The sequence below is a fragment of the Trachurus trachurus genome (genome assembly GCF_905171665.1).
Source record: "Trachurus trachurus genome assembly, chromosome: 12".
Lineage (NCBI taxonomy): Eukaryota > Metazoa > Chordata > Actinopteri > Carangiformes > Carangidae > Trachurus > Trachurus trachurus.
Window position 1 is genome coordinate 24871919 of NC_139908.1, and position 20913 is coordinate 24892831.

Sequence of the window (20913 nt, forward strand, 5' to 3'; positions counted from 1 at the left end):
TACCATCGTTCATTTTAATGCAGATCTGCAAACATGTAAAAACATATGTACAAGTGTAACACAGAGACAATACAAAACTGTGCTTAGAAAAGAGTGGAAACATGCAAATAACAGAGTATAGAGACAGAAACTCACCCACACCCATACACTCACGCACACGCACACACACACACACACACGCACACAGCCACCAGAATAGAAATAAATACACATTAAAGGAGGATCATGTGGATTCATTAGTAACAGTCCCTCAGGGATTCAACACTGTCAGGTACAAACTGTTTGTTCTCTGCTTGTTCAGTTCACACACCGAACAGAATATTCTGGACTCGTCTCTGGACACTGTGACTTTGATAGGACTGTGTCTGCCAATACATGAACATTAATCATAAACTGTTTAGGAAACTAAAACCTCACTTTGTATTTCATTTTTAATTTAATTCAGAGAAATTATCATTAATAATCCCTTCAGTTTATTCTTTGTTACTATAACAGATAAGACACGCCGTGCAGACAGCACAGTATGTTTATATTAAGTCATTATGAAACTGAATTTAGAGAACTGTCAGTGTCTGATACTGTGATCTGCCCAGTTAAGTAGATATTTAGGATCATGTTATATTGAGCTCTGTAAAGTTAGATAAGTCTGCCAGAGAAGGAAACAGCCCCGTGAACTTCATCGATTTAGACTACATGTTTATAGGTCTTTATCTTCCTCAGTTTTTACTAATGTGATTTTTCAAGTACCTCTTAAAAGTCATCTCCTTTATTTCTGTTTCACAGTGATGGATTTTTGTTTTATTTGTGTCAGTCCTGGACTCACGAGTCACTTTCACTTTTGTTCTTTTCAGAATCCCTGATGGTTTTGATGTTACTCATCTAGTTAACAGTTTGTTCTTGAGGTCTGACATCCTGTCTCCTCTGGACTGAACATTACCTCCTACATCCATCATCTTCATCTAAACCTCTTGGATGATTTACCGTTAGTGTTTCATATGAAGACTGGTGAATAGCTTTTTTTTTGATTTATCACTAAACACAAAGCAGGAGTTTATAAGAAATGATCAACTCACTGGAATTTACTGCTTCCAGATGTGAAGACAACTGTATCTGATTATTGTGTTATTGCTATTGTTGTGATGCTGAGACGCCGTTCAGAATATCCTCCTCAGTTTTGATGAAAGAGCTCTTCAGATTAACATCGTCTTTGAGCAGCTTATTAAAATGTCTTCAAAGCACTGCACTGTTACACACTGCATGTTACACATAAACACACACAGCCCTCCACAATATTAAAGATCAATAATTCAATAGTGCGTGAAGAGGATGGTCCAGTCTGATCTTCAACAGACAGGAAAAATCAAGAGTTTTAATGCCCCATCCCACTTCAGAGGAGTGTTTATATATTTAAAAATAATCATACATTACAGAGATACTTCAGTTGCCCTGTGAGCGGCGTCTCTCACTGGTCTGGATCTGCGTGAAGGCTCCTGTCTGAAAGGTTTGAACTATGTACAAGATGAGATCAAGACTTCCTGTTTCATCCTGGTTCTGGTTCAGAGATCTGAGTCCTTCACACCACTGAGTCAAAGTGTAGATACGACAGATTCACCTGTTAACATGGCACCAGCTGGTTAAGGCAGTGTCACTTGGTAAAATAATAAAGAGATGGGAATTAACACAAAGCTGTTTCACACTGAACATGAATCAAAAAGGTTTAGTTTAGATCTGAACCCAGAGCTCACAAGTGTTTGATTTCTTTTAACAAACAGCTTTAGTATATCAACTGATCTGTGTTCAGCCCACTCCATTCTTTTAATCTAACAGAGAAAAGAGCTGAACAACAGGTTTTCTGACACTTTCACACCTGCTCAGACCGGTTATTATCAGCCATAGACATTCAGACAAATTCAGAACTGGTCAGAACACATTCTTTTAGCAGTGTGTGCATGAATGTGTCCTGACCACACAGAGGAGCCGACCACTGACAGTCTTCATTATGAACTTAAAGGTCCAACTGTTTAAAATCAAAAACACCAAAATGTGAATTTCCATTCTGAAGTTGAAGTAGGATCTGATCACAAGTGATCGTACAGTCAAAATAAATATATCAACGACACTGTGATAGAGAATTTTGGCCAAATTGCCCAACGAGATCTTTTTAGATTGAGAAAGTTGGGCGAAACAGCTGATACACCGACTATCGGTTCTTGGTCTACTCCCTGACCCAGGTCCTTCAGGTGTGAACAGGACCTCGTATCACTGTGTGTCATGTACAGTGAAGATCTGATGAAAATCTTTTTTTTTTTTTTACTTATATCTGATCAGATTGTTCAGAATCTAAACTAAAAACTCACTGCTGTGACATCACACTCCTGTCTGATAACAGTATTGATCGCGGCCACTTCAGAGACTCGGTGGTTGATGTTCAGTGAGAAAAGCTGCACAGGCTCCTCAGATTAATTCAAAGTTAAGATGGCGTCGTTAATCACCGTGGGAACCAGGCGGCTCTGTTGAGACATGATGGTCAGGAAGTGGTGATTCTTCTTAGAGGCGTTACTGATACTGATACAACATCCAACAGGCCCATTACTTCATGTTTAACCAGACAGGAAATAAACCCAGAAATACTGTCATCACTGTACTGTCATCAATGAACAGCTAAGGCAAACATGTTTTTGACATTAAAGACATTTAAAAAAAATAATAATAATAATAATAATAAAAATAAAAACACACACACTATTGCTCAACCCAGTTAAACACTCCTTCTGATTTTATGTCTAATTCTGGGCTCCGGGTCTGGAGCCAGGTCTTGGTGACAGACTAACATCGGTAGTGTAGGTTTTTATTGTGGCTCCCTCCGCCTCAGACGGATAAAAGTGCGAACACCGTCGTCTGAGCGCGACACGTTTTCCGTGGGAGAAGACGGCTGTGAGAGGAGGAGGAGCGTGTACCAAGGCAGTTTTTACCCACAATCCATCAGGAAGCAAAGTGGCCTCTCCTTAGGGCTGGACGATTAATCGAATTTTGATCGTGATTACGATTTTGGCTTCTCACGATCATAAAAACACTGTAATCGAAGAAAAACGATTTTTTTTTTTTGTCTATTGGTGTTTTATTCTGAAAAACACACATGCGCGCTTCCGCCCCCGCGCCTGCACTGCACTCCTCTCTCAGTTAATGCTGTGGACGAGTCCACTCGTGTGTTGACGGCGGCGTTTAAAAATCAGCGCCAGTGAAGAGAGAGCAGCGGCCACCGCTCAGGACGAATGAACGGGAAATAATCATTTAAAACACTCGCTCGTCTCCTCAAAGCGGCCGCACAACAACGACCCCCCTCCTCCTCCTCCTCCTCCTCCTCCCCGGCCGTAGGCTACATGTGCATATGTTTACAAAGCAATCTGTAGAGCGGCGGATAACGTTATACGATGTTACGACGTTTATTTGTGTAGTTTAATCTGTCATAAACAAGAGATCACTTATGGGGCGCGTCAAAAAAAAAAAAGTTATGGGGTGCGTTTGTGACGAGAGCTGGGACAGCGCAGCGGGGCGGAGGCTCTGATCTTCCCAGGTTGGATTTCATCCCAGAGACGCAATAAGCGACACACACGGAAGCAGAGAGCCTCCATTCTCCCTCTTAATAAGTTAAACCATGACAATTACTCCAAATCTGTTTATTCAAGGTAAAAATGTAGAAAAGTTAAGCTAAACACCCTGTATAGTTTCTGCTGCTGGATCATAAAACTTAAAAAAAAGAAGTTTTAAATACATTTTGAATAAATATTTAAAATTATAAACTTAAAAACCTTAAAAACACACATTGGCACTGTTTATTAAGGTAATAATGTAGCATGGTCAAGCTATAAATCCTGTACCCCCCCATAATCGTGTTAATAATCGTGATTTCAATATTGACCAAAATAATCGTGATTATGATTTTTGCCATAATCGTCCAGCCCTACCTCTCCTGCTCGCTTTTTTTTTTTGAGGAAGGCGTTCGTTTCGGCACGCCGTCCTCCCGGTTTTCACAGCAGCCTCCACTGACCAATCACACATCAAGTTAAAAAAAAAGCAGAGCGCTGGTTTCCCCCCTCCCCACAGCTCAGCTCAGCTCAGGCTCATCTTGTCCAGGCTCTTCATCGATTCCTCCCACGACACGTTTTGACATGACAATGTTTGTAATGTTTGAGCTCCCACCTACCGCGTCGGAGCAGGAGGCGGGAGGACGGGGGGGGGGGGCAGGTTAGGAGTTGTCCTGCAGCTCTTTGGCTTTGGTCAGGATGGTGTGGACATCAGAGATGGGGTAATCCTGCAGGAGCGTGGAGGAGATACATCAGTCTGTATCAGTTAATGTTACCATCCCAGGCTGCTGGATTTAGGATTTTTTTTTTTCAAATTGCACAACTGATAAGCACCCACCCCCTCCGTCCAATCAGGAATCACCACAACAGTTAAACAGACCGTTGCTAAGTAAAACTGACCGTTGCTAGGGACGCTGACACAAACGCGTCCTGTGAACTGCAATCTCTTGTTTAAGACAGATACGACTACACAATACACACATCGTAACATGTATATGATAATCCACTGATCCACTGATTGATTATTAAAGGCTTCATTGAAAACAAATGCACACGACCGGGAGGAGGGTTAGCAAAACAGCGGAGCAGTGACTGGACTTGCAGATTCGCTAATTTGATGCAATTTATAAATCAATAAAAGTCGTATTTTGATTAACATTACGCCTGAAATTAATAATTTCACCCATAAGCCGTGTAATAAGCAGGATAATGTAGAGTTAGTCTGCTGTTATGGAGAAATAAAGACTGGGACATCCTTCATCGTAGCCCAGACAGTCTATGATTGTAGCTGTGCCTACGATCATCCTCGAGATGGCGCTGCATGATTTGGCAGTTTGACTGACAGACGGGCCATCCAACCAAAGTTTTCTGACACTAATTTGACTGGTAGATGACCAAATTTCGTCACTGATATGTCAAATCACTTACATTGATTACTGTCTAATACTTACCAGATATACTTAGATTTTTATAATTTTGCCAAAAACAAGCTACAAGCTGGTAGCTTTAATGTCAGCTGTGTGAATACGTCTCCCTGTTATGTGTGTCACCAACAAGCCTCACCTGTAGTAATCTCATGTTGACTGTGAAGTCTCCTGCCAGGAGGTTCTCTCTGATCAGTCTGTGAACACACAAACAAGCCATGATCACACACACACACACACAGTGAAGGTTTTTGCACACCGAGGCCGTTTTTTTAATCCATCACCCGACAAAAATCATTACGCACAGACACCTTACACACCGAGTCCGCGTTTTATTACTATGCGATTTTATTTTCTGTTTGTTTTCGTCACGCAGTGAGGATGACTTTGTTTATTTTAAGATGTCAAACCAGATTGATAGATTATTAGCTCTCCTGGAGCCACACATTAAAAAGAAGACGACGCACACACCGGCAGCTCAGCGAGATCTAACAGCCTCGAAACAGTGGTCAGAAAGCATTTCACGGATGCCAAAAACGCAGAAAATCAAACCTGTTCTGAAAACTTTAATGACAGACGAGAATCAGTGTATAAACATGATCAACACAACATGAGGTCGATTTTTTTTTTTTTACATACGGCAATTTCGGACGAAAAAAACCGACTCAGCGTGCAAAGGCCTTGAGAGAGCCTTTTTTAACGTGCAGCAAGCAGGAGGCTGCAGGAGGGAACAGAGTCGGAGGAACTCACATCAGCATGGCACAGCAGACCAGGATCAAGAAGTGGAAGCGGTCCTCGTCAGAAAACAGGCTGTCCCAGATTCGGATGACATCTGGCAGGAGGAACTCCTGAGATAACAGCAAGGTCAGCCAGCGGAAGGTGAAGTACTGAGGCTTGATGTTCTGCTCTTCCTGTGAGGAAAAGTGAGGGAACAGAAAGTCAGCGATTTGGGCCGAGGCTGTTCAGAGGACAGACAGGACCCTCACATGACAGAAGGACTCAGAGACTCAGCTAAAAACTCTATCAGGACATGTTTCCTCACTAAGCTGAGGACATATAATTTCACTCATGCTGGCTGCTTAAGACAACTTCTGTTGAACGTTTAAATGTAGTGTTTTTGTAGTGAATTTGACTGATTAGTCTTGTCCATTTAACCCTTAAAGTGGACATATTATAGAAATATCACTTTTTGAAGGCTCTTTAACATATATCTGGGTGTTTGTCTTGCCTTCTAGTCTGCAAAATGTGAGAATTGACAAAAAAAATCAGTTATTTTCAGGTTCTCTAGGTTGAATCCATGTGGTTTTACGAGCTGTTCCCTCAATTGTCTTCCAGTGATGTAACTAGGATTCAAATTTGCATAATCCCACCCCTACCTGGTACCGGTAGAAGGGGCGGGGCAAGCAGTGGCTCATTTGCATTTAAAGGGACAGGCACTGAAACCAGCCGTTCTGAACAGGGCTGTTTTGAGAGGATGAAAAGAGCTGTGATGTTTGACCCTTGGGGGATTTTGACCAAAGCATGTCACAGACATGTCTTTAAGACACCTGGGAACTATTTTAATTTGTGGAAAGGGGACAGAATACGTCCCCTTTAAATATTCTGAGACCTCACAGCCGCCTGAGCGGTCTCACAGTGGACAAGCTGTCTACTCGGCTCAGGAGGACTAAACCAGTTCACTTTAGTTTGAAATTCAATCTGACTCTGTGTTAAATGAGCAGCAATCTCAATCACATTTATTTCCCTTAGAAACTGCTATGTGGAACATTTACTCATCACTACTTGGAAAAAAGTTGGAGCGCATAAGGAAAACAAAGGGGCCTTTCAACAAATGTTTGTGGACAACATTAAAAACAAGTCCAGCATACATGAAGTTTTAAAGAGCAGTGCTCACTATACAACCTCCTCTTCACATGCAGAACTGGTCTTTATTGTATGAACTGCATTTACATGAATTTATAACCCATAGCTGGTCCTGGATCAGCCATGTGATGATGTGTGGGAGGGGCTTCTTCTTCTTCGTCTCTGTGTGCTCATCTGCCTCATTCTCAGAGTCCAGATTTATCTACACATTGATCCAAGTTCTGGACTGATGTGGTCAACTTTAACCCTTGAGTATTGATGTTAAAGGTGACACACACTCATCTACTGTATTCCAAACAGTACATTTTGATCTCATCAGTTAACAAGGACTACTGACTATTGAACAAGGACAGTGGCTTTAGTTCCATTTACTTTACACTGCTGACACTTAAGGAAGAAGTAAAGCTACTAAAAGCTGTACAAGTTTGCGTGTGAGTTGTTTTAAGACGAGCATTAAAGTGTTGATACTGTGTGGCTCAGAATTCCTGCTTCTGTCTCATGCTCTTCCTCATTAACGCATAAAATATCAAATGACTTTCAACCATGAAGATTCATCTTGCTTTGTCTTGTGTGGTAGTAAACTATTTATCTGTTATACTCTGGTCCATAAATAATGAAAGACATAGTTGTAATCCTACAGTAGATGCTGAAATTTGCTGGACAGAAAGTCAGATATTTTTTTCCCTGGCTCATAAACAGTAAATCATATCCCCTGATAATAGAGCATGCTATGAGTGAACAGCTAATTGTTTAAAAGGTGGGTTGTTCAGTTGAGGAGTGGAGCGAGAAAATTAGGATGTTTTCATAGTGATAACACCTTTTGGCCGTATCACCCGGTGATACAGTCTGAAGGGAATTTATGACTCTGATACGAGCTGCTCCTCATGTGAATAACTAAAAGAAGATTTGATACTGAACTGCTCTCGTCACTAGTGCACAGCTGTAAAATCTGGATCTGTCAATTTGTACCTTTAATTTTTTTATGTAATTTTTTTTTTTCATCAATACAGTATCTTTCATTTTTCTATGTTAATTTGTCTTTTTTTTCTTTTCTATTTTTATGTTATGAATTTCTGTATTATCTTCTTACTTTGAAGACCACCGCTGTTGTTGTTTTTTACATAGGGGAGGTATTTTCATAAGCCTTTTTTGGCTTCCACCTCTCCTGCACAAGGTTTAATTTTACTATTTTCATTGTTTATGCATGGTTTTATAATGTGCAAATAAAAATAAATAAAAGGAGACAGATGAGACAGTGGGCAGGAAGCGTGGACCTCACCAGCTTGAGATACAGCTCCAGGTCTTTATCTTTGAGCATGGAGTACACGCTCTCCATCTTGTAGGTGATGCCGCACTGGGAGTCGTCCAGGCTCTTGATGAAGTTGTCCCTGTTCTCTGACATCAAGTTGGTGAAGCAGAAGAAGCAGTCGGCCTCAGCGTGCTCTGAACGGTGAGGTAGAATCACACACACTGTGTTACACTCGCTGCCTGAAACCATGGCCAAAGACGCTCGGATCGGGAGTCACCCACCTTTCCACTGACTGTTGGGGTCCGTGGCGAACGTGTAGTAAATCGGCCCGACGATTTCGTTCATGCCCTGTACGTAGGCAATACCGGGGTTGAGTTTGGCGTAGATGAAGAGGATGCGCTCCACCACCTCCCAGTGCGCTTCGCTCCCATTGGGCAGCACCTCGTACTCATTCGATGGATACAGGTTCAAGGACTTTCCAGGGGAGCTCACCTGAGAGAACAGACTCAGGTTAGCAGGAGGTGACCGTGATCTTCAAACAAAGCAAACATGACTTACAAACTAAAAATAAGGCTCCTGAAGGTAACTCAAGGGGAAGCAAATAGGGCAGAATGAGAATTCAGAGCAAAATCTCAGTAAGAAAACTTGGCATTTTTAGCTATTAAAGGGGAACTATGCAAGTCCGGTCGCTTTTCCTCTGTTTTGCTAACCCTCCACCCGGCCATGTGCATTTGTTTTCAATGAAGTTGGCGAGAAAGTAATCTATGGAAGGGTGGATAACGGTATATATCATATTCGCGTAACGGCATGTATATTTGTGTAGTCTTATCTGTCATAAACAAGAGATTACGGGTTATGGGGCGTGTTGGTTTTTGGCCAAGAGAGGCTAGGTGGAAGGCAGAAAGCCTCCATTCAAGTTACAAGTCATTTATTTAACCATCACAATTACTCTGATTAACAGAGTTTGACATAAACAATCTTTGACATATTAAATCTAATACTAAATCTAATACTAAAAATCATGCATAGTTCCTCTTTAAAAAAACAATTATTTGATAGTCTCTCTCCCTGTGAAGTTTCCAAAGATATTAAGTACATTTTAACCACCCTTGAACTTCTTGGGAGAATCAAAAGATAAATTCACCGTTAGATAAACAGAACTAGAGAAGTTGACAGGTGTAGAAATAAAATAAAAAAAACTGGGGGAACAGTCAAAATGATGAATGCATCACCTGTTCAAACAGAGCAGGTAAACCATGATGTCATATTGCTTTGCTTGGTGTGGCTAATGTTAGCATTGCTAGTATCAGCAGCTCTCTGTCCTTGCAGGTTAATATCCACCTCAGAGCTGAATGTCGTCTCACATTGCTCCAGTTGAGAGGTTTCAGGCCATTTTACTTTAAAACACCTACAGACAAACTTTATTTTCATTCTATAGATCATAATCCTGCCAAACACAGGACCTCCTCACCTGAAGGGTAAAAGAGAGGGCGAAGGACAAAAAGAGACTCCATCTAAAGTAGTCTGGAGGTTGTCAAAACTAATAACCTCACCCTAATACTGAAAAGTGAAAAAGAATAGGGTTTTCCCTGAGGTCCTCAAACACAGCCCACCCCTCACATACAGTCAAACAGCCCCTTACGTTGGTGACTCCACTGCGGTTGCGATTCACAGTCTGAGCCTTCAGGGTTGTTTGTTCGACTCGTCGACGCAGCGTCTCGTAATCATTCTGAGGGTCCAGGATGAGCTGGCAGGGGTAATCTGTGGGGCGCTGGAAGAACGCCATGTCCGGGTACAGCCGCCTGAAAACAAACAAACACTTAATCCAGCTTTCTGAATCCCTTACACAGGTGAGAAGAAACGCATTTCTTCTGCACACTGACAGGCTACGGTGTGTCTACAATCACACAGCAGAGCAAGAACAAAAAGGGACACGGTGTTACCTCACATCCTTGTCAATCTGGAGCAGAATCTCGTTGTCTTTGAAGTACGTGTTCCACCGGCTGTCTGGGTTTGGATTTAGAGGCTGAAAAAGGTTCAATTCAAATAGACAGGTTCAGTATCTGCACCGGTCACACATGATCTGTTCCAGTGTTTACAGTGAGAGCTGAGCTGATGATGTGTTTCATATTCAGTGTTAAAATCAAAGCAAAATACGTGTTACACTGATACGGAATCAGTGTGTAGAATGAATGAGACTGGGGCAGTGCTCCAACTATGGATTACAAAACATAGCTGAAGATTTGTAACCACAGAAGTTTAGATGTTTTCATTCAGAGAGATCAGGCCTATAGCATGGGGTGGATTTAAATACAACTCACCTGTTAACGTTTTATATAAAGGTTCAAAGTGTTGCATAATTGGGGGCATGGCCACTGTGATTGACAGGTTGGTGAGTGTGTAAAAGTCAGAGCTGCCACCATGGCGACAGTAGAGCAGCTCACTCTGAGCTTCAAAACTGCTCTTTAGAAACAGAGACTATGTCCAGTCTATGGTCTGATCTGAGATGAATCCTTGAAACCTCTTAATAATCACTGTAATTTACCACAAACTCTAAATGTTTCTTATAAAAAGCTTAATTTGTTGTTTGAATAATATAAAAAAGAAAAACTGTTTTTTTTCTGGAGACTTGCAGGACAAACTGCTGGCAGGTTGTAGTAGTGTTAAACAGTAAGTCATATGACTGTGATCAACTGTGTCCAGAACAGTTACACACTCAGCTTAAACGCAGTTAAACATTTACTATAACACAACATTAAACAGTCGGTCTGGACTTTAACTCTCTGCTGTGTGTTGGTGCTGAATGTTAACATCACGTGTGGTGTAAGTGTCATGAGCTGCGGCTCGGTTAAACATCAGTCACATCAGAAAACGACAGTCTGCAAAAGCTGTTTGATAATCACACTGAGTCCCTGAGGGACAATCTACTTCACACACCAGGGACACAAAAGCCTCATTTTAGTAAACAGCAGAACAGAGGAGACTCCACTCACATGGTCCTCCATGGTCACATCTTCTCTGGACAGACCCAGGTTGGCTTTGGCAATCCCAGGCTGGATGATCATCTCCTTTAAGAACTGGGTGTACACGTCCCTGTGAGAGAACCATCAGTCAAACCGTATGAGTTTAGACGAAGAGTTACAATTTTGACCTATTACATGTGATTTCAAACAGTCATTTGTGTATGCAGGTTTGTGTATACATTTCTTTTTATTGTCTAGAAATTGAGATCATTTCCTTTTTAACCCCACTATGATAATACACAACTTGGTACATATCCGTTTTTCAGGGAGTAAAGTGGTTATTTGACATTCTATCAGATTCATATGTTTAAAGGGATATTCAACATTTTGGTAAATTGGCCCATTGCCATAATCCTTATAGTCTTAGGAGTAGGTTCATTACCTTTAATTGTCGGTGCAAGCTATTTTTAGAACGGTGGAGCAGAGCTACGCTACGGAGGCTAATGGGATTTCTTGGTTTCCCTCATTAAACTCATCAAATGCACAATCCAACAACTCCAAAACGCTGTCGTGGACAAGTTGTGACCTGCACATTCACCACGCTATGAGATAATAATAGAACGTTACGAGACAGAATTGTTTTCGAGGTAAATGCAGAGATTGCTTGCTGAAAAACTGCCCCCGACGGGAACACATATCAGCGGTTTTGCATGAATTTACCTCAATAACAACTCTGTCTCGTAACGTTCTGTTATTATCTCATAGCGTGGTGAATGTGCAGGTCACAACTTGTCCACCAGAGCGTTTTGGAGTTGTTGGATTGTGTATTTGATGAGTTTGATGAGGGAAACCATTAGCCCCCATAGCGTAGCTCTGAGCAGCTCGCGGCTCTGTTCCGCTGTTCTAAAAACAGCTTGCACCGACAATTAAAGGTAACGAACCTACTCCTAAGACTTGTTGTCCCTGTTCTCCAACATCAAGTTGGTGAAGCAGAAGAAGCAGACTTTGTTTTGGACATTACTGACACTCAGTAACATTCACTGTCCTGTAGAAGAGGCTGAGGTGAAAGTTTTCCTGTCAGCAGAGGAAACATTGACAACCACCCTGAGAACCCCATAATAAACAGCAGCAGGTTCGGTGAGTCACAGTTTAAGACACTGACTTTTTCTTTTTCTAATCAGCTAACATCATTAACTAATGTGATCAGCCGTGCTGGTTGATAGCAGGTGATCGTGTGGTTGCCTAGTGACACCAAATAAAAGTTCTTCAAATAGAAGTGAGGCAGAAGCTGCTCGACACGTTCCACTGACCTCTGTTTCTTCAGGAAGGACTCCCATAACGTCTGGTCCAGAGGGAGGTAGTTAAGAAGGATCTGGGGAGAAGATGAGACAAGCTCCAGTCAACAACATGCTGCCAGGCCATGTAGCAGTAGTTAAACCTTCCCCTCATATTCTCTCTACAACCACACCTGGTTTATGTTCATTCATTGTAAGGATGTAAAAAGCCTGGTTTTACCAACATGTGTTGTTGTGAACTATTTCTAACCTGCTGCACCATTACCATGTTTATACCCAATTAACTTCATTATGAACTGAGAATGTGTTCATGATGAAGCTTTAGGAAATGTGTAAAAGAATATTTCCATGCTACATGCACAAAAACATTATAAAGTGCAATAACGCACACAAAAACAGACAATAGGACACACACAATAAAACACTACATAAGTATATAGCTCATTTTGCAGTTTTACTTCACTTTGTGGTGGTAAATAGTGTGAGGAAGGAAGTCTCTGTATGACAGATATACATGTCATAAAGCTAGATATTTGTCTTGACATAAACATGTCATGTTGGGACATGCAGTAAATACAGCCACATCTCAATAAATTAGAATGTCATGGACAAGTTAATTTATTTCAGAGGTTCAATTATAATAGTGAAACTCATATTATATAGATTCATTACACACAGGCTGAAATATTCCATGTCTTTATTTCTTTTAATTGTAATGAATATGTCTTACATTTAATGAAAACCCAAAGCTCAGTATTTCAAAGAATTTGAATAGAGTGAAAAAGTTCACTATTGTAATCTAATGGTGTCACACCCTAAACGCAAATGAACTCCAAACACCTGCAAAGGTTTCTGAGCCTTTACATGGTCTCTGGTCTGGTTCAGTAACCTGCTGACCTCCATCATATTCTACTGTATTGAGATGCACCTGTGTGTTCATGGCATCAAAACATGTTTCTTTGAAATTAAGGTATGTGGTGTTCTGTGTGTAGTTTGTTCCTGTTGAAGAGTCAGATATTTGAATGTCTGGTTGTCTCTTCCAACTGGATTTCATGACAAAACCTCAGCCCTAAATGTGTGAATGCATGTATGTGGGTGGATGAAAGGTTCTTTAAAGCGCTTTGTGAACTCAAAGGTTTCCACAGCTTTCACTCATCATGTCCTCCCACCCTGAACTTACCCAGAAAATAAACGCACATGATCGTTTGAAAGTTATTTAATTAGAGGCCTGAGTGTGTGTCACAAAGCTCTGCTGCTAAATTCAGATCAAAGTGAGGTGCTGGTCATCAGCCCAACACACTCATGCCACAGTAACTCAGTTAGTGTTCTCCAGCGCTGTGTGATCTGGGCCACCTGTGGCTTACCTCACAGATCTCAAACCACTGTGGCTTAGTCCTGTAACCACAGCAGCATCTGTTCAAATCCAGCTTTGCTGTATGTCATGCCCCCTCACTTTCTCCAAAATGTCCTGCCAGGCTGTCTCTCATCACTGTCTCTTCTTTATTTCTTTTTTGAAACATAAAAAAAATCCTCAAAACAAATTTTTCATGTGAACAGTGTTATGTCAAAGTGTGTTAAAGTCTGACAGGTACAATGGCCCTAACTCACACCAACCTCCAGAGAGTGTGACCAGTTTCCCCTTCTTTGTTAACAGACTGTCACGCCTCTTTTCCCTTCTTTGTCCATGTCACAACAGACTTCATGTTACAGGCTGTTCACACCTGTCTAACCTGCTAAAGCTTCAGCACACAGGCTCTTATCATTCCCTATCATTTAAGGGGGGACACTACAGGTGAATAGGGTAAAAGTTTTAACTAACAGATAACACCATGAAACTTCCCAAGTTTATCACTAACATAGACAAATATTTTTTGTATTACAAGTTGTCAAATCTTATGTTTAAATATGTAAATGAGGCAACATCTAATGAAATATGTGCTAATTTGCATATATTTCCAGAATCGAAATCTGAACAAGCCCCTTTCTAAATTGTTGTTTTATTTATTTATTTTGACATATTAGAGTGAGAACAGAGGGGATTTTAGATTTCTCTTTTTATCACTCTGTAAATTAGATAATACTGTCACCAGCCCTAAGAAAAATCTAATTTTGCCATGTTTTTAGGAATAAAACGTGGTATAAATCAGGCTGTGAATGATATCCCCTCTGTAAAAACCTTCAGAATCTAGACAGGAATAAAACTGGAAGGTTTGGTGTCTGTAAGTGGAGATTTCGGGCTCAGAGTCTGAGGAAAAACTCATTCTGAGAAAACGGCCTTTAAAGTCTTGTACTGTAAAATTCCATAGATTGATGTCAATCATACTTTTTCAATGGGTTGTGGATACGGAGGAAATGACAATTTTTGGAGCCTACATCATTGTTCAGGAGAGAGAGAGCTTTACAATGATACCTGACATGACATGGGTCAGACAACAGGCACAGCACAGTTTGTCACAGTAACTTCTAACTTTTGGTGAATTTAGGAGAAATCTACTGATGAAAGAGACAAAATTAAGTAAAAAACCTGATTAATGTGGACTTTCTACCATTTATTTCCACTTTTCTGAAAGAATACATGTTAAGGAATAAAAATAGCCCCAAATCATTTTGTTTATTAATCGTTTATCACCTCAAGCACATGAGTGTACAGACTTCATCTCCACATTTCCTCCTCTGTGCTGGATCATCAACAATCCCAGGACCTCTCTCTCCCCCTCTGTCTCTCTCTATCTCTCTATCTCTCCTCTTCCTGTCAGTTTCTCAGCCCAGATGTTTTAGATCACGACACGTTCTGAATCTTGATTTTTCCTCTGTGTGTGTGTGTCTTTCTACATGTCATAGGAGAAGTGTGTGTGAGTATAAATCAATTATGTTACTCTGTTCTTTATACAACACATTTACTGTGCAGAGGGATCCTGTCTAATGACAGAGGTGTTGTCTGTCTGCCGTACAGATACTGTATGTAAGTCCCTGGAGGCAGATCTGTGATCTGTGATACTGATCCGTATGAATGAAATATGACTTGGCATAGCAGTGGAAATGTGTTGTGATTTAGTCGAGGAAAACAAACCACACTGTTACTAAAACAGGAGCAGGATGACTCACCTTCCAGCAGAGCGCTCGTATGCCACCTTCAAATGGGATTCCTGAGTCGAACGAAGAGAAAGTCAGACACAGCAACAAGATAACAACACCAGACAACATCGTCAACACAAAACACACAGAGATGTGACAGTTACCATTGAAGCAGAGCTCCCTCAGGGCCTTCAGGTTTATGTTTTCTTCACTTAAGGCCACTTTGAACTCCTGTATTCTGAAATCAGACCAGAGACGAGGACAGAACCAGTTTAATGACGGCGTCGCTGCTCGGTAACAATAACACAACTGTCAGGCTGATGTGATGGTAGAATCATTGGGCCTCATTCACGAACCGTTCTTAAGAACAAATTTGTTCTTAAGTCCTACTTACGAAGTTTTTACGAAGATTGTGGCATTCATGAATGTTTTCTTATCCAGAATTTGTTCTTAACTAAGAACAAAATCTACGAACAGTCAGGAGTATACTTACGCACTTTTAAGTGCTGAGACTTCTGCAAAAATGACCGATTATAGCGTTTTCTTCTGTTCTGCAGTTGTATGATATTATATGATTTGAATAAGAATTATTTTCTTATCTTTTGATGTTTTTAATAATCATATATATTAATAATAATAATTGACAAATCATTGCAGTCTCTTAAAAAACATTATAGACACTTAATTCATATCAGTTGTTTTTTTCTCTTTTTTTTGGGGGGGGGGGGGGGTATACAGCTGCCGATATGATTTTTTTTTTCCTAATTGCGGGCTGCAACAGTGCACTTACTGCAAGTGTTCACACTATACACAACTGTTTTTTTTTTCATATGTGATAATATGATGATATTTATGATGGCACACGTGAGAGTGTGGTCTCTCTGATAACAACCGAAGAGCTGCATCCACTGCTGACGCTACTAAATATAGCCTAAATATAAAAATATAAACTAAATATAAGCCTTTTGTTTGTTTCTTTGTTTCATTCCTGTCGCAGTAGCGCCACTTCACTACTTAAGTTCTTTTTACGTTTGGAGTCTGGTGCTCCCTCCCAGATTTTCATTTGAGCATTTCAACTTTCTTTCTCACTTCACCTTCTCTGCTCAGTGCCTGTGGTCTCTGTGTGCACACGGCCCTGCAGTCTCATGCCCTTTTACGGGCATTGATGGGGCTGTTACCTATGCTAATCATATGTTAATTAGACTCACCTGGCACACGCCCTCAACTTACGAGGAGATGGCATTCATCAAGTAGGAACACAGCTGCGAACAATTCTGAGGCTTACGAACGCGTTGATGAATCTGACGTAGGGTTTTCTTAAGGAACTTCTTAAGAACAACTTAAGAAAGAATCTAAGAAGGTTCTTAAGAAGATATTGGTGAATGAGGCCCATTGTTAACTCGTGGTCTGTTTTCTAAAGTCTTAAATATTTAGAGCCACGGAGGAAGAGTGTAGTTTAGTAACCATCAATACCACCGTGAAAACCAACAAAAACCTCTTTCCATCACTCAGACTTTGTTTAGGACCAGTGGCTCAGCCCTCACACCTTCATTATCAGTCCCTTGTCTACATACACAAACACACAGACACACACAACAGGCCGGTTCTTCAGTTGTTAGTGAAATGCACAAAGTGTAGTAGTAAGACCTGTGAGAATTATTACATAATCGCCTGATCGCTGACATCAATTATTCCGCATAAAATAGTGTACATTTAAATTTTATCTGTATAAAAACAGCTGAATTAAACCAACAGAAATGTCATATTTGAGGTTCGACTGGTCCGAATCCACCACTCCACCTAATTCAAAACCGGCACTTAAAGGGATAGTTCAACATTTTGGCAAATTGGCCCATTGCCATAATCCCTATTGTTTCAGGAGTAGGTTACCTTTAATTGTCGGTGCAAGCTTAGAACGGCGGAGCAGAGCCGCAAAGCTGCTCAAAACTACGCTACGGAGGCTTATGGGATTTCTTGGTTTCACGCATGAGCGGTTTTGCATGAATTTACCTCAAAAACAACTGTGTCTCGTAACGTTCCGTTATTATCTCATACCGTGGTGAATGTGCAGGTCACATCTTGTCCACCAGAGTTTGTTTTGGAGTTGTTGGATTGTGTATTTGATGAGTTTGATGAGAGAAACCAAGAAATCCCATTAGCCTCTGTAGCGTAGCTCTGAGCAGCTCGCGGCTCTGCTCCGCCATTCTAAAAATAGCTTGCACCGACAATTAAAGGTAACAAACCTACTGCTAAAACTATAGGGATTATGGCAATGGGCCAATTTGCAAAATGTTGGACTATCCCTTTAAAGGAAATGCTGCAAAAGTCTGACAAGCAAAAAAATTATTATTTTTTGCATGGCAATTAATCACCAATTAAAACTTCATAATCGTGACAGCCTTAGTGCAGTGTCTTGGTCTGCTCTGAAATTAAAGCCTGGACAAAAGAGGGAGTCTGTCACTTTGTCACACAGGACGTGAACTGATGGGAAAATGCCAATAAAACAAATGACAACTCAATCATTATGTAAACCAAGAAGAGGTCAGACTCTCAGGCTGTGGTAGACCAAATATTGAGACCAAGAGATACGAGTTTAATTCACCCCATTGCAAAAGGACTACAGTTTGATTGCATCAGATAAATGTGTTCACGCTGCTGTACTGTAAAATGAAAACCAGCTCACTGCGACCTCCCTATTTATGGACCTGACTGAGATCATTAGCATAAAACCATTCGAGCAGCTATTATTCGAGTGGACAGAATATTAGAAACCCTCTTAGTATGATTAGATCTCACAGCTACAAACTACAGCCCTTAAACTGACCACAGAGGAATACTGATGCCTGTTGTACGCTCAGTCTGAAAATGATACGAGCAGGCTACCGCTTGTTCTCTGTGGTGGAGAACAACTGAGTTCATTTACCGTCAGTGTTACATTTTGGCTGAGGCTACCGTCACGTCTGTGTGGGTTTGTGGTTCCATGAAAGAAAAAGAGATTTCTCTTCTGGTTTCATTTAAATGTCAACTATGAAATTAAATTAAATAAACTGTTAAAGGCCCAAAGAGGTTAAAATAATCAAATATTTCACAACAACTTGAGTGAATCTGTGTGGAAATAAAATGCATTCATCATATTTGTGTTGTCAGGTAAGTTATTTATACTATGACACCACACATATTCTGCTCTACTTGCTGCTCACTGATCCTGGTTGTGTTCAAGGTTTCTACCAGACAGTTTTTGCAGAGTGCAGACCTGCTGTATGAACAGAGCAGATAACCTCTGCCATTTAAAAATCAATATTAAACATGCTTGTTTAGCCAAAGTGCTATCATCATAATTTGATGGGCGAGGGTTAGGGTTAGTGTGGAATGCTAAAAGACCATTACCACTGTAAGACCACTACTATCTGCTGTAGATTTCTGCACATCATCCAGTCATACACTGTGAAAATATCAATCAGTTATAAGAGATCATGAGCCATAGCAATCTGTTCACTATGGGCTGAGGGTAGTAGCTAATAGGGTGGTTTATATTTAACTTAAGTTAACCTCTTAAAAATAACAAGAGGTGCCTAAAACAAACATAACCAATCATGAGTTGTTCCTGCTCATTATAAACAATAATAACAAAACCCGTGGAAAAAAATGATAAAAAATGAAAAATAAAAACTTCTTTGTGAAGTGGCTAATCGGCTGTTAGCTCATATAACGTCAGTCCAACTGTAAATAATCCACACTGGTCTGGTTTCCACCCAGACAGAAACACACTGTCAGCAGATTCAGTTAGCAGGATGAGAGCTAGCCGCTAGCCGGCTAAAGGCTTGAGGAAGTGTGACAGTGTGATGTGTCAGCTGATGTGCTAACAGGGAGCTAACCTAGCCTGTTAAAGCATAATGGGGAGGATGCGGGGTGTAAAAAACAAACACAAAAACGACCACATGTGGTGCCTGAAACCGAGAGGAATAACACAAGCATTACGAAGCGTGTCTTTCTTGTAGCTCCTGTCCAAACCCTGGAGTTAGCAGCATATGTTTGGGTTAGCTGAGCTGCAGCAGCTAGCTCACTGAAGTTACTGTCAGTCTGACGGTCAGGATGCTAAAGCTGCTGGCAGCAATGATGCACCCACACTTTCTCAGCGTCCGCGCCGAAACGACAACAAAAGGTGTCCGAGTGTCTCACCTGTTTCTGTAGGCGGTAGACATGTCCGAGGAGGTCCTTTAACTCTGTCCACAAGGAATGAATTATTGGCCAGAGGGAAGTCCTCCTACCACTTCCGTCTTCACCACAACACTGAGGACAGACGCAGCTGCAGTGTCCTCCTCCTCCTGCTGCTGCTGTCCTCAGGTCTGCTGCTCAGCCTCTGCACAAACACACATCTAGGTCCTTTGTTCAAAACAGGAAGTCATGTTAAAAAGAAAGACGTTTTTTATTTATATTTATTTATATATCTGATTCATTATGCATACATAACACATTCATTCATACTCAGTGACAAATAGTCGTTTTAACCTGTTTTGTTTTTTTCTGTTCTTGCTCACAAAACAGGTTCACAATTCAATAATAAATTCATCATAATAAACTTTTACCACAAAACATACAGAAATTGTTTAGGAATAGAGAAGGAGGATATCAATGAAGAGGGAAATGTAATTTCAAAATCAACACAATTTTGTACAAATAGGAAAGATTCTGGGGTGGGACTGTGGGACAGTATGGGTGAGGAGTTAAAACAATGTCCAAACATAAAACAGTTTAAATGAATATGTTTTCTTGGGATACAAGAATGAAGAGGGGATGATAGCAGAGAGGAGGTTAACAGGGTGCCTACAATTTTTTATTTCTTTCCTTTTTCTTCATCCTTTTATCTTCAGTATCACTGTGTCATTTTCTGTTTATATTATGGTTTGAAGCATCTGAGTTATATTAATCAATCAATCATTGTTTTGCACAGGTGTGAATAATTTATGTTTTTCATGTGAAATGAAACATGTCAATAGGTCCTTTATGGACAAGTTAATGACTATAAATGAATAAATAATGTATTATGTTATTATTATTATTCAACTTAGGCTATTATCTATCTATCTATCTATCTATCTATCTATCTATCTATCTATCTATCTATCTATCTATCTATCTATAGATGTTGTTACACCTGCATCAAACAGCTAATACTAGTAGTTGACACTTTATGTTCTATAATTTTACTGTATCTCTATGTTTGAGGCAGAGTCAACAGACCCATGAGAAGACAGACGCAGTGGGACACCTGCTGGTTGTTTTGTGTAACTACAGTTCCATGAGTGATCTCTGACATCACTGTGTCCACAGTTCATCCTGAGAAAAACACCACATGATGTGTTACAGTCTCTCAGCTTCACAAGCACAGGTAATGAAATAAAGTAGCCTACTGTTGTCCTACTGTTTGATCTATGCATCAACCAAATGAAATGAAACGTT

At 40.6% G+C, this 20913-nt stretch overlaps 1 protein-coding gene across 1 annotated transcript; it reads right to left on the reverse strand.

Moving 5' to 3' along the window:
* Window positions 1-9: 9 nt before the first annotated feature.
* tbc1d13 (TBC1 domain family, member 13) lies at window positions 10-19751 on the reverse strand. Its single transcript, XM_083983457.1, has 13 exons — window positions 19633-19751; window positions 15618-15691; window positions 15484-15524; window positions 12394-12455; window positions 11114-11213; window positions 10064-10146; window positions 9763-9922; window positions 8402-8612; window positions 8151-8314; window positions 5759-5919; window positions 5148-5205; window positions 3966-4312; window positions 10-2999 (listed from the first exon to the last, which is right to left on the reverse strand). Exons 1-12 carry the CDS (start codon window positions 19653-19655, stop codon window positions 4247-4249), a joined length of 1203 nt encoding a protein of 400 aa, XP_083839583.1. The 5' UTR covers window positions 19656-19751; the 3' UTR covers window positions 10-2999; window positions 3966-4246.
* Window positions 19752-20913: the final 1162 nt, after the last annotated feature.